The 13,574-nt window shown below is 34.9% G+C and overlaps 3 protein-coding genes across 5 annotated transcripts in view; 1 reads left to right on the forward strand and 2 right to left on the reverse strand.

Annotated features, from left to right (window-relative positions):
• Positions 1-2,125: 2,125 nt before the first annotated feature.
• LOC307005486 (uncharacterized protein) lies at positions 2,126-7,504 on the reverse strand. Its single transcript, XM_079625716.1, has 8 exons — positions 7,339-7,504; positions 5,620-5,782; positions 4,444-4,545; positions 4,289-4,345; positions 4,118-4,207; positions 3,987-4,013; positions 3,778-3,900; positions 2,126-3,693 (listed from the first exon to the last, which is right to left on the reverse strand). The coding sequence occupies exons 2-8, from the start codon at positions 5,776-5,778 to the stop codon at positions 3,664-3,666; spliced, it is 588 nt and encodes a 195-aa protein (XP_079481842.1). The 5' UTR covers positions 5,779-5,782; positions 7,339-7,504; the 3' UTR covers positions 2,126-3,663.
• LOC307005487 (uncharacterized protein) lies at positions 7,487-10,610 on the forward strand. 2 transcript variants are annotated; one of them, XM_079625717.1, is made up of 6 exons: positions 7,487-7,567; positions 7,822-8,006; positions 8,720-8,839; positions 8,974-9,030; positions 9,103-9,204; positions 10,006-10,610. In XM_079625717.1, the coding sequence occupies exons 2-6, from the start codon at positions 7,839-7,841 to the stop codon at positions 10,102-10,104; spliced, it is 546 nt and encodes a 181-aa protein (XP_079481843.1). In that variant the 5' UTR covers positions 7,487-7,567; positions 7,822-7,838; the 3' UTR covers positions 10,105-10,610. The 2 variants fall into 2 exon arrangements, with proteins under 2 accessions (XP_079481843.1, XP_079481844.1); XM_079625718.1 differs by having other exon boundaries at positions 7,518-7,673.
• The window catches only part of plekhg4b (pleckstrin homology domain containing, family G (with RhoGef domain) member 4B), a 50,837-nt gene continuing 47,853 nt past the window's right edge, over positions 10,591-13,574 (reverse strand). The window contains exons 23-24 of one of the 2 annotated variants that reach the window (XM_079625714.1): positions 12,835-12,897; positions 10,591-11,030 (exon numbers count right to left, since the gene is read on the reverse strand). In XM_079625714.1, the coding sequence (XP_079481840.1) occupies positions 12,853-12,897 (45 nt within the window). In that variant the 3' untranslated portion in view covers positions 10,591-11,030; positions 12,835-12,852. The remainder of the gene's footprint in view (positions 11,031-12,834; positions 12,898-13,574) is intronic. The other variant, XM_079625715.1, reaches the window with a different exon arrangement.

Genomic DNA, 13,574 nt, shown 5'->3' on the forward strand with positions numbered 1-13,574 from the left:
CATGCTGACCAATCAAATCAAAGTAGGCGGGCTTTATGTTGACAGAAGCCAATATTATCCGTATGACTGTTACCCTGGTAAACCCGTAAACAAAGAAGCAGCACTACTTTCTGTTTCTGAACAGCGTATACTTCAAACAGCCATTCAGATGTTCAGGCTACTTAACTTAATAACTTTTTTGTAGACAGCTGTTTACACTTAGGCCTGAACATTTTTACATTCTGGAGTAAACCATACCCTCGATAATGTCCTGATTCTTTAATATTGTCCGGTTACATTTACAATAAGGTTCATATTAGTTCATTTTTCTTTAGTTAACATGAACAATATGCCTAATTCTACAGCATTTGTTAATAGTTGATGTTAATTTCAACATTTACTAATGCTTTATTAAAATCAAAAGTTGTAGGCTATCTGTTTATATTATCCAATTGACCTGAGCTAATATGAACTAACAATGAACAGTTGCATTTAAATTTTTTACTAACTGATGTTAAATAAAGAATAATAACTGTAAAAAAACAAAACAAAAAAACATTGCACATTGTTAATGCGGGTTAACAGACATTAACTAATGGGACCTTATCCTTATTAAGTGTTACCAATGTGTTATTATAGTTCCAAGAATGCTGATATTGCACCATTATCAGTACATCAAACTATTTCCGTATATCAGTTTGTAGTGGGTCATTCATACATACAACGAGGACCACAATGGAAATAAGTTTGTAACTTTCTTGTGTTATCCTCGACAGTTCTGATAAATGTATAATGTCACTGTGATGGCATCTTGTTATGCATTTATTTTTGTTACTGTCTAATAAATAAGTAAAATATATATTTTTTGAAATCATTGCAACATTTAACCGGATTCTCATGTTCAAGTATCTGTTATCGGGCTGTGACATGTAATGTATGCTACTGACATGGTTTTAAAGGATTTAAATATATAATTGTTTGGCCTTCAAATGTCTACAAACTAACATTTTGTGACCTCTGTAATACTGCATGTGGCCCTACTCTTAATTTTTGCCATCATTTAATTACAGTTCTGATGTAATTGCATCAAATCTGTATGGGCTATAGAATAATTATTTATAAAAAACAATAGTGGGTTTAACGTTATGCAAAATGTAACATCTAATGTTAAAATGCATGTTTTTAATGTAACCCTCTCCCTTTAAATACTTTGGTCATTTCAAGAGTGATTTATGTAATTTTATATCATTTATTATATTATATCATTTATTTGAAAGTATTAAAAGAGCAGTTTCATGTCTGTCATGTTTGAGGTTGATATGGGATTTAGAAAGTAATTAGTAATAAAGTAATGCAACACTTTTCGAGAAAACAGTACAGTAATCTAATTACACTTGAAGATAATTAGTTACAGTAATTAATGACTTTTTTAGAGAAACCTCCCCAACACTGTAAGCCGTGGCATTCAGACATTAGTGTGACTGAAGTGTCCGAATGCTTGTTGAGTTCATCTAGTTATGTCTGATCGTGGTGAGGTGTTTTTTAGGCTCGAGTTATATTTAGGTAGAATAAAATTCTGCAAACCACTAGACTAGACATATGAAGTATGTTAGGTGTGATCGAGCAGAGAACAGGCCTGATGCACAATGGTTTTTTTGTTGATTATTTTTTTTGCAGTAGAATCTGTCGTGGTTGTTTCTCATATTTAAACGCCCCTGAACTTCACACATCTTCATGGTCAATGGCAGGAACTGTGGTTTTAACTAAAGAACTCACAAACACAAGCTCACAAAAGACAAAAGCAGCACATGTCTTTCACAGCTCAGTGATCTTTTAATGAAGCCCTACTTTCTTGTACTGTTAGTATGTTGATTTTTTAGCTAGTATCTATTATTAAAACACAAAAATAATACTTTTTTGCAAATAAAACAAAATGATCATAATTTCTATTTAGAATTTTTTTTTTTATTAAAAATAAATACATATATTTAATACAGTGTGTGTGTGTGTGTGTGTGTGTGTGTGTGTGTGTGTGTGTGTGTGTGTGTGTGTGTGTGTGTGTGTGTGTGTGTGTGTGTGTGTTGTAAATAGCTTAATTGATTATCCATTATTGCACAGAAAGAAAGCAGAAACTGATGACGAGAAATTCAAAAACAGTACTTTAATAGTGAGCACATAAGGAATCAAGCTTCTCGTGGTCCATTTACATTAATGCATTTGGCAAACACTTTTAATCAAAGCGATTTACATTGCATTCAATATAAACATTTGCTCTATTCACACGCTCACTGCAAATCAAACCCATGTTGCAGTGCAACACTCTACCAGCTGAGCTTTACAGACAAAAGGCATTAAAGGGGTGGTAAAATGCCCTTTTCACAAGATGTAAAATAAGTCTGATGTCCCCAGAGTGTGTATGTGAAGTTTTACCTCAAAATACCTCACAGATATTTTTATATAGCATGTTAAAGGTATAGCGGAGGATTTTCTTTTTCCGGGTGGGTAGCCTATACTATTGGTCCACCTAAGTGTCAATCATTCTGGTGATATGTTTACGTAAGGCCGTCGTACGTGCTCGTCCCTATGTAGTTTTCGCTTTCTGCGCATGCGCATTTTCAGGTGTATTATGTGTGATGAGTTACGGTTTCAGCCATTCCTTTGAAAATGGCTGAGGGTCGAAAGAGAAAAAATTTATACGAAGTGTATGATAAGAAGAGAAAGGCCGCAGAATATAGAAACAAGACCAGAGTGATTTTGGGTGAATATTTCACACGCTGGCGTGCGCTAAAAGCACAGGTTGGGCTTCCCACTGATGCCGCAGTCGCGAAGATTCTACTAGACAGGTAAAGTTTGTCATGCTATTTGGAGAAATCCATTTAAAATCACTGCTAGTAAAAGTTAATGTAAGCTATGATTAGCGATGCTAGCCGTTTAATAGGCGTTCCCTCTCGGGAGCAAATAGAGTGTTGCGCATGTGCATTTTTAAAAAAATTGGAGAGGGCGGGTCTTTTCTAAAATTAGGAAAGATCCTCCGCTATACCTGTAAATTTGTCACTTTTTGAGTTTTTGTGTCTGTCCCTTTAAATGCAAATGAGCTGCTGCTCCCGGCACAGGGGGCGGAGCTTCAACAGCTCCTGTCCTTTTACCTCACACACACACACACACACACATGCACTGAACATTTCAAAAACTTTTAGCCTTTTATGTTTAAACCGTCACACAATGATGGAGAGACTCAAGAAGAAGTGACAACATGTAGAAGCAACAGGACATTTCTGAATGGTTAGTTGGTGAATGTATGTAGCTTATGTGTAGTTATCTGTATTGATTAGTATATTCTGCCATGATAATCTATAAATTGTGTCCCTGGGGCGGAGTTTATGTAAATGTTAGGGTTCATGATGTCACTGAGGAATGTTGTGTAGTTCTTACCAGCAGTTTGTTGTAGCCCTTAAAAAATGTTTTCTTTAAAAGCAAATATCTCCCTTTGCTTTGAACTTTTGAGCCTTGTAACTTTGCAGATGTTGTTTATGCTCAAACAGCAACATTACACACTAACTAAAGTTAGAAAAGTGAAATCATACTCAACCACCCCTTTAAACAAACATCTATATACACATTCCGGTGCAATTAAAGAGATACAGAGAAATCCACGCCTCAAGGTGTTTCGATCTCAATGTCCAATCAAATGTCTTGCTTGATACTGATCATGGGCTGTATTGAAATGAAGAAAAAATAAGAGTTTTGAAAGTGTTTGATAGTTCAGCGTGTTTTGTTGGTTTCAAACTGAAAACTTACCAGTGTGTTGAAATGAGATCTGCATATGGCTTTACTCTCCCAGTAAATCAGAACCAGAGCCAGAATCAACTCCAAGCCACACAACACGCCGATCAGCACCTTCAGCCCGACAAACATGTGACTCTGGAGGAAACCAATCATAATTAATGAATGTGCACATGATAATTAACATCAGCTCGTGAGTGCAGGTTTGCTACATGAGCACATACCTTTGAAATGTCATAGCTGCTTCTATCCTGTAAAAACAAAGTAAATAAATGAGAGATATGCACAGCGTTTACAGTATATGCAAGTTATACAGTATATGTGTGAAGATTGACAATGAACTGTAGGCCCATACCTGTCTGTGATCATCTATCACCGAGCAGAGAACTAGAGCTGCGATGGACCAGAAAAGGCTGATGATGTTGAAAACGAAGGACAGTTTCATCTTTCAGAACGAGAAGAAAAATGATTCAATTCAGTTTCCATCATGACTGTTCGGGATAATATTGGTCCCGTGATCACTTACCACCGGCATGAACGGAGACTTTCCAGCTGCAAATGTCAGAATGCCACTCGCAATGAACTAAATAACAGAGACTGTGTGAGATGTATGTGTGTTTACATGAATAAAAACGTACACATCATAAATGAGCTGTGATAACAGGATGGCTTTGTTCTCACCAGGGCACTAGGTAGGGTGTACACTAAATGATCCAGACTGTATTCAAGAGCAACGAGGACGCCGATGCAAATGACAAACGCTCCGATGCTGAGCTGAGCCGCCTGAAACATCAACAACATTCATACAGTCATGATTCTCATATAGTCTCATCATTTCTCATCATTTCCAAATGTAAAACTAGTTTGGGGTCCAATTCTCAGTTGCTTATTAGCATGCATCTATGATATTGGCTGTTTATTGTACGTATAAAGCACATATTAATGCATTATTCTGCATGACATTCTACATCCCTTAATCCTATCCAATACCTACTTTACTAACTATTAATAATCAGTAATTGTGAGTTTACTGAGGCAAAAGTCATAGTTAATAGTGAGAAATGGACCCTAAACTAAAGTGTGACCAAAACTAGGATATTATAGATATGTTGATTAATGAAATGTAAGTAAACACTCATTTACTTACATTTCATTAATCACCTAACATATCTATTTATATCTATCTATCATTGATCATGTGACTATTTGTAGATGCCATGGTCAGATATCCTCAAACCATGCAACATAATCATCAGGTTTTGTTCATGCAGCTCCAGCAAAAGACAAACACAGCAAACACTGAGATGTTCTGAGAAAAATGTATTCAATTGAAATGTAAAGAAGCATTTTCACTGCTGTTCTCAGACTTTTGGTCCCCAATGTGTGTATACAAATGGGTATACTAAAAAAGGCCTATATATTTTAGCATGTAGCGGATATGTCTTTGATGGGAAACTCTAGTCATGTAGAATGATGACATATAAATGCTGATCTGTTGAAATCAGGGTCACAAATCAACCGGCGATCCGGCCAAAAATACCACAGAAACTGACAAAACGCCCCAGATATAGCAGCAAAAACAAGAGCAGCAAAAATAAGTTTGGTAAATTCCTGTTTATTTTCTGTTATGCATCACCTGATATATTTCAAGATAACATTCTGTCTCTGCAACTAAAACAAAACTAAAATGAACTTTGACTACATCAAAATCCACAGTGATGGTAGACAGAGTTTATATGTTTGGAAAAATACAGGCAAAAAATCCACAGATAACAAAATTCTGGGGCAAAAATATGAGCCACTTAATGCACTATCTGTGTGTTTTACATTATTATGCATTTCAATCTTGGTACGTACCCCGAGTTCCTTTGGTCGTCCTTTCAGAAAAACCTTGTAAGCATCTTTGAAGATGCAGGTGAATTTGTCGGGCATCAGCTGACCCTCTCTCATGTTCCTGACGCTTCCCAGCGGGATGCTGATGACCATGCAGTCATCCGGCTTAAACGTGTACCGCATTTGTCTGTCATTTGAAAAGAATATTGTTATCTGACATAATGGATCAAAAATGAATGAGCCAACTTTCAGCCGCTCAAATGTGGACAGAAGGAGAGACTGAAGTCGGCTGGCAGAAGCAGAACGACTAAAAAAAACCTCTGGTGCTGTTCGGCCATTTTAGATATTTTTGAATTGTTTACATTTTTAATGGTACGAAACTTGGTAAAGGTTTTGACACTTGCTGTGTGAACACACACACACACACACACACACACACACACACACACACACACACACACACACACACACAATCATAGCCATTTTTTTGTGATATCAACCTCAAATTTGGAACACAGCTTGTTTAGATTTATTGTTTTTATTTTATTTTAGGTTTAGAGTAAAAAATGTTTTTGATACATATATTATATATCAATATCTATTTAATATAAAATTTTAAAAATGGTGCATTTTTCATAACAGTAAAGTAACACTTTTTTCAAGTTCACTTTTTTTAACTTTTTTTTTTTTTTACGCCAAGTGTCATCTTTAAAAAGATACCAAACTTTAGTCTGTGCTCCAAAGCATTCAAGATTTCTGACACTTTAAGTTGGAAATTTCATTTTCACGTCCATGCTCAAAAAGTGAATAAATGGATTATAACTACTGCATTAATATAATTTAGTAACATTAAATACAAAATATGAAATAAAACATATTATCAAACTAAAATATAGTACAATCATTTCAGAATGAAATGCTTCCATCATTGTTCTGGGAGGTAAGTAACATATACAGTATAGCTTTCAAGGTTTTCCATACAGTTACTACAGTTTTTTTCCTGGCTTACAAAATGCTCAGGATACTCCACAAGTTAATTTTATACATATTTCTGTCTTGTTTTCCAGTAAAAATATCTTAACATTCTTAAATCATGATACATTTACTTGAGAAGCAAAAATATTTTCCAATGGTGTCAGAAAAAAAACAGCTCAATTCAAAGGGAAAATAAAATGGCTATAAATATAGAATCATATATCATAAATGAATTAAAATAGTCAGAGCAGACAAATGTGTGTTGGTGAGTTAGTATGGATAAAACTAAATGTGTCTGTCAGTTGCTTCTCACTTAAAACGCCACACATAATTTTAGTCAGAAATGAACTAAAGTTTAGGAATAGCCTAAAATCCAATAAAAAACTATAATAAGTGTCTCAAATGACCCGAACCCACCCACAGTTTAGAAAATGCCCACAGTGAGATAAAAAAAGAGATTGAGTTATCGGAAGGTCTGATAAAACACAGCGCATCAACAACAGTAAAAAGTGGTAACCTGCAATTGTTACGTATTTCTACCTGATCTTCCCCTTAAATGTAGATTTGTAGGTGTAGCCTAATACATTTAGGTTGATTCAGTAATGTTAAATAAACATGTTTTGGAATAAAATCCACTAATTTAGACGTAACCGCATGAACAACCGTTTTTAGGTTACCGTTTTCTCAGGGTAGGCCTGACCTCTCTGGCTCACTAAGAGGGGTTTGTGTGTCCGGTAAAGAGTGCTAAATAAATAAATGGTCTCTTACCAGCTGGAGAATAAAAGTGTGTGAAGTCTTGATGAAGTTTCTGCTCAGATAGCAGAAGTTGCTTTGAGAAATGCAGTTCGCATCACTTCTCATCACAGTTCCTTTTTTTTTTTTTTTTTTTGGACCAACCACATGAAAGTGGCTTGTTGGGTACCAAGAAAAAAACACTAAAGTGACACACGATGATCTTTTATAGAGTTTAATACGGAAGACAGACAGACTCGGCTCGGTGAGATGAACGCACGAAGCTTTGCATTTATATATGTATTTTTATATAGCTTAAGGAAGAGCTGTATATGATTATATTTACAAAACATTTAAATGACTCGACCGTGGTAAGGATTAATATTAGAACATTCAGTGAATGAATATTATCATGCATCTTTAAAAACAGACATGATCAGTAGCCTAACTTAAAGTCAGTATTTGTTTTATCTGCTTTTGCCCGATGTTTATTTCTGGGTTATATTATATTTCTGCTAGTTGATCTTCGTGAGAACATGGCTAAAGCAGATATTGCGATGGAGATTCAGAGGCACGAGGAGCCAGCGGGAGGAAGACGAGATGATGAAGGGCCGCTCATCAAGTATTACCGCGCCAGTGAAGCTCTGCCGGGCACAGTGCCAGTCCTGCACGGGCTCCTGAGGAAGGGACCCGCCACCTGCGCGGTAACCCACAACACCTTGAGCTTTTACAGCGTTTACTGACCATTACTTGAGCTAATACCAGAAGAAAATAGTCTGCTAAACATGATAGTATTACATAATAGTACACTAATAATAATAGTATTATGCAATCCTTTTAAGTAGTGCTGGGCAAAGATTAATCGCGATTAATCGCATCCAAAATAAAAGTTTGTGTTTACATAATATATGTGTGTGTAGGCTACTGTATCATTATTTTGTATATATAAACACACATATGCATGTGTATATTTAAGAAATATTTGCATATACACTGTATATTTATACATACATTATATTATATATAAATATACATATTATATATATATATATATAACAAATTTTTCTTACATTTATTCATGCATGTCTGTGCATTTATATATACAAAATAATTATACACAGTACACACATATTATGTAAACACATGCAAACTTTTATTTTGGATGTGATTAATCGTGATTAATCTTTGCCCAGCACTACTTTTAAGACATTTCTCCTTATATAGGACCTTTTTTGCCATGAACTCTCGAGTTTTATATAAAATTAACCATTTTTTTAAAAGAGTGTGTCTAATAAAATGAATAAATAAATGAATAAAGTGAGAACAACTGAGTTTAGCCTGTAAATGTAGCTTTACAGTCATACATGTTTGGTGCAAGAACATAAAAACGGTTATTTTTGCTGTTGTCCTGCTGTAGGCCGTGCAAATATCCAGTGGGATCCTGAGTTTGGGAATAGGGGTGGTGTTCGCAGCGTCATTCGCTATCAATAATAATCTACTGACCTTATTCCGAGTGCCAATCATGACTGGCATAATGGTGAGCTGCTTCTGTAATATTATGAACATGTTTCATTGTGCAGGAATGTTGCACTTTAGATTTTGACATGCATTTGGTACAGATGATAATCCGTTTATTCATCAATAATGTTAATCACTTGAACTTTTGTCCAGTTTGTCGTGGCTGGAGTGTTGTCTAATCTTCTGTACAAAAGCCCCGGGCTTCTACAGGTCAGTGTGTGCATTTAACAAACACCGTCTTTGGGAAGTACAAGTGTTCATGGAGAGTTTTATTTTGAACAGACTTGCTTCATCGCCAACATCTCGTGTCTGGTGGTGTCTGGGGTCGGAGTGATTCTTCTGGCGGTTGATCTTCATCCAGGTCAAGATCAGATCCAGTACAAGGTAGAATTAATCATTCGAATCAATTCCTGCGCTGTTTGTGTTTTATTAAATGCATAAAACATGTTTTCAAATTTGATAGCAATACTGTACTGTCAACCTTTTTGATTATTTACAGTTTAAAGATAAATTTACCAAATGGAACGAGCTTGAGGAAAATTTGAAATTGTTGTCTATGGTATATTGGGTTTTTGGTTGGTATATTATATGTTGTATGTTATGTTATCGGTCCCCTCCTAAAAGCTTTATAGCTTCCGCGGGGTTCCCCATTTCACACGACCTACATATGACCATTGTTTCTTCTGCAATTGTGTTAAATAATACAATGATAAAAATAAATAAATAAATAAATTGAAGACTCAAAATCAAAATGGGAGAATATATATATATATAATATAAATAAATAATAATCAAACACATTATAAATAAAATCGTTTTAAAAAGTAATAAATAAATACATTATATATGATAACATAAAATATTTTGCATAAAGAAAATCAAGCCTATTTAAGGATCATTAGGATTCTTTGCATTGTGATATTATTTTCATGACAATTATGCACATAAAAATGACTGCAATATAATGGGTTATTTTATTTAATTAAGCATAACCTGCTGGCAGTATAACAAATAAATATAAAAAAACTTAAAAAATAGGCTTTATGCAAAATATAACTTTGGGGTTAAATATGTCCTGAACATGTTCTTTACACGTCTCATAAAATTGTCCCTTGAAAAGCATTTATTGATCCAGGTTGACATTTGTGTTGGTTTATTGTTATCGTGTGTGTGTGTGTCCTGCAGATGGAGGTGCTGGTGCTGTGTGTGACTCTGATGGACATGGTCATCGCTGCAGTGCTAATATACTGGTTTTACAGAGAGAACCGTGACCATAAGCAGTGACGCCTCATTAAACATGTGTTTGCAGCTCTGTGGCGTTTGAGCTCGTCGTTTCTCAAAAGGTTTGGCAACAATAATAGAATTAAAGAACTAAAAAAAGAAGAAGCAGTAGCTACATCTAAACTCTCCTTACTCGTGATGCAACTCCTGAAATTCAGTCGTGGGAAGTCTCAGAGAAGGAGAGGTGAAGCCGTAACAGTGACGGACACATGTGGATGATTGGACTTTTAATGGGACTTGTTAGTAAATTCCAGTAAAATACAACAGTTCTTGTTTTCTATTAGCAAGAATGAAGAACTAAAGCACGGACTCTGCTTCTGACCCTCATAACTGCTGCTTGCAGCTTTATTTCTTTATTGTGTTTGAGCATTTTATTACCTGGAAAAGCTGGATTGTATTTCTCTGTACATATTTTCACATTTATACACTGAATTAATGTATTTTCTGTATCTGTTACATATGAATTTGAGTTAATAAAACACCATCTTAATAAATTACAGAATTCAATACAGCTTTTTTCTTTCTTTTTTTACCGTTTTATTTTTTTATTTTCAAAGTAAAAAGATGGACTCAGTCCTTAATAAAAATGCAATCCTCAGTGGATTTTATTAGTAGTGCCAGTACTCTCAACTATTTAAAGACACTTTGTACAGATCAGTCAAATGTCGAGTGGTGAATCTGCGGCTCGTAGCGAGTCTCTGTTGTGCCGATGAAATCATGTTTCTTAAAGTGGAAAACGTCAAAATGAAACGCTTGGAATAATGTACATCCGTGATCCGGTCGCCCCGTCCAATAACGTACCAGCACTGGTGAGGCTCTGGACGATTATCAGAAGTTATGAAATGTCTCAGTGCATATGAGCGCCACTTCTCGTGCTCCATGGCGTCCAACATCTGCTTTTACATCACTCCGTCTCAGTGGATTCACAGCTTGAAAAGCAAAAGAAAACAAGTGATTAGAAACGCCTGACGTGCAAGAGTTTGACCAAGCGTTCACACTCACAGCGATCACGGAAACACGGGCTGCATGATATATCATAATATATTTGATATCAAAATATGGCTCATTCAGGCCTGGGACCAGCTTTGAGATGCAAGATGGGTCAAGTGGTATTCTGTATTACTGATTTTTATATTATCAAATATTATTTTATTTTCTCCTAATAACACGTTTTTGTGAGAATTTTGTAATTTCAGAGTTAACATTAGGCGAAGGTTTTGAAAGGGACTATTAGTAACACGGCTATACTATTTCTAGAAGCATAAATGACTACATTTCTATTTAGCTTCTTGCTCATTTTGTGTGAAATACTGTCACAAATGCAATTATGCATTTTTCTTTAATTCTTCAAAATGAATCCCACATGTCTATTATTAACATTTTAAAACGTATGAATAATTACGTTCTTTTATATCTGCTGGGGGCAGAGATTAAAATGAACAAATAGTTTTTGCTGAAAGAAATATATATATATTTATATAAAAAAAATGGAACAAACTTTTTATTTTTGCACTGGGACATTTTATTTCTCCAATTGTAGAGTTGGATTATTTTTTATGAAATACTATTTTTTTATTTTAAAATAATCTATATATTTTTATATGGATCTGAATGAATAAAATATTTATTGCAATATGTTTTTTTTTTATATTTGTATATAATAACAATCACAATAAATATCCTATTATTTTATAGTCATATTTAATTGGTCTAAAACAGTGGGAATGTGGCCTATGAATTCTTTGTTTTTATTTTTTTTATTCTGTTCACTCTATGGTTACTGATGGAGGTTTGGTCCGCACTCAAAAAACATCTTCAGAGCAAAAAGTAATTTTACAGCTTTTTGAAAAAACCTTTTTTTTTCTATGCAGATGCACCTCATTCATTCTACAATGATTAAAAATTCCTGTATTTTCCATATCACAGCATTACACAAAATACAATTTTTAATGTCATTGTTTTACCAAACCGTGCAGCCGTAGTTTCTGCGGTGACACATTCCAGCTGTATTTGGAAAGTCACTTGACGGCATCATCAAAAATCGTTCTCATGCGCCACAAATCTCAAACTGACATTGAAAATCAATAACTTTCTGCCGCTTCTATGCTGCAAATCGCTGTCAGTGTGAATGCACATTTGTTCAAATGCGTGGAAGAGAATCTCGCAGCATGATCGACGTTAGCTGCACAATTGCACATTTATTGACCTGTGCATTTAACAATTCAATTATTTTGTCCTTCTTCCCCAAAAGAGATATTTGTGCATTATTGCTTTAGACACAATAAAATCCGTGACACAAATGACTCGACACCACAGAATCTTACACATGCATTGCAGTGCATGTGCATCGCAGGGGAACACACAGTTATGTTCAACATAAGGTGCATGCAGGCGTCACGTAACGGCAAAGCAAAACCAGAAGTTCCTCCAAAACAGCAGTTTCGACTCTGAAAGGCTTGGTGAACACACATTAAAAGTGCTTAATAAAATTGCACGCTTCAGATTTCTGCATTACTGTAAACGTGTTTGATGACGTTACTGTCTGCGGTAGCTGTGCATGCACATTAAGCTGAAAATAACCTAGAAAAGCCTTGAAGCCCAGCACACACACATGCAGCCCGACACACTGACATCAAGCAAAGGGATTCTCTGACGGAAACCAGCGGCAGCTTCATGCGTTAATGGGGGACAGGCATCGGGAGTCACACAGCTGACTTCAGACCAGTTACTTACTGATCTAAACCGTTTGATTCAGACCAGAGTCGAGAGGCCTAACGGGCAATGAGAAGTCTTGCTCTGGTGAAACAAACATGGCAGATACAATTATAAACTACAAGAGGAAGAGCTTTCAAACTTAGAGTTGTTGAGGCTTTGCTGGAATCTCTGAGCATGAGGAATAGTAGCGATGTAAAGGAGGATCTTTTACGTTATTTTAGCTCGTCTAAAACGTTAATAATAAGATTTTTTTGTCTCGGTTAATATATTACCATCAGGTGCAACATTGTGTGGTAGTTTGGAAAAGTAAGTAGATGTGAATCAGTGAATGTCAACACTTACTTATTATTATTATTTTTTTATATAATTTAACGCCATGTCAGCATCAAAAGCTATATTAATGGAAAATTCAAGAGTAATAAAAAAAAAACATAATAACAATAATATTTCAGTTTATTTTACAATATTATGTCCAAACAAACAAAAGAAAAACAATAAGAAAAAAAAGAAAAAAAAAGTATAACTGAATTATTATTTCTCTGTACAACGACCTTGAGCTTGGGACAGGCACTTTACAAATAAAACAATATTATTATACCAATAAAGATATAAAATATTACAATTCGATAAAAATTATAATATTTTCCCTTTAAAAAAAAAATCCATTAATGTACTTTCTAAGATAAAAATGTTGACTAATATAAATGGAAGCAGGGAATTCCAACAAAATACTTTATGCTTTACAGTCGAGGAAGACT

Source organism: Phoxinus phoxinus (genome assembly GCF_949152265.1).
Source record: "Phoxinus phoxinus genome assembly, chromosome: 10".
Taxonomy (NCBI): domain Eukaryota; kingdom Metazoa; phylum Chordata; class Actinopteri; order Cypriniformes; family Leuciscidae; genus Phoxinus; species Phoxinus phoxinus.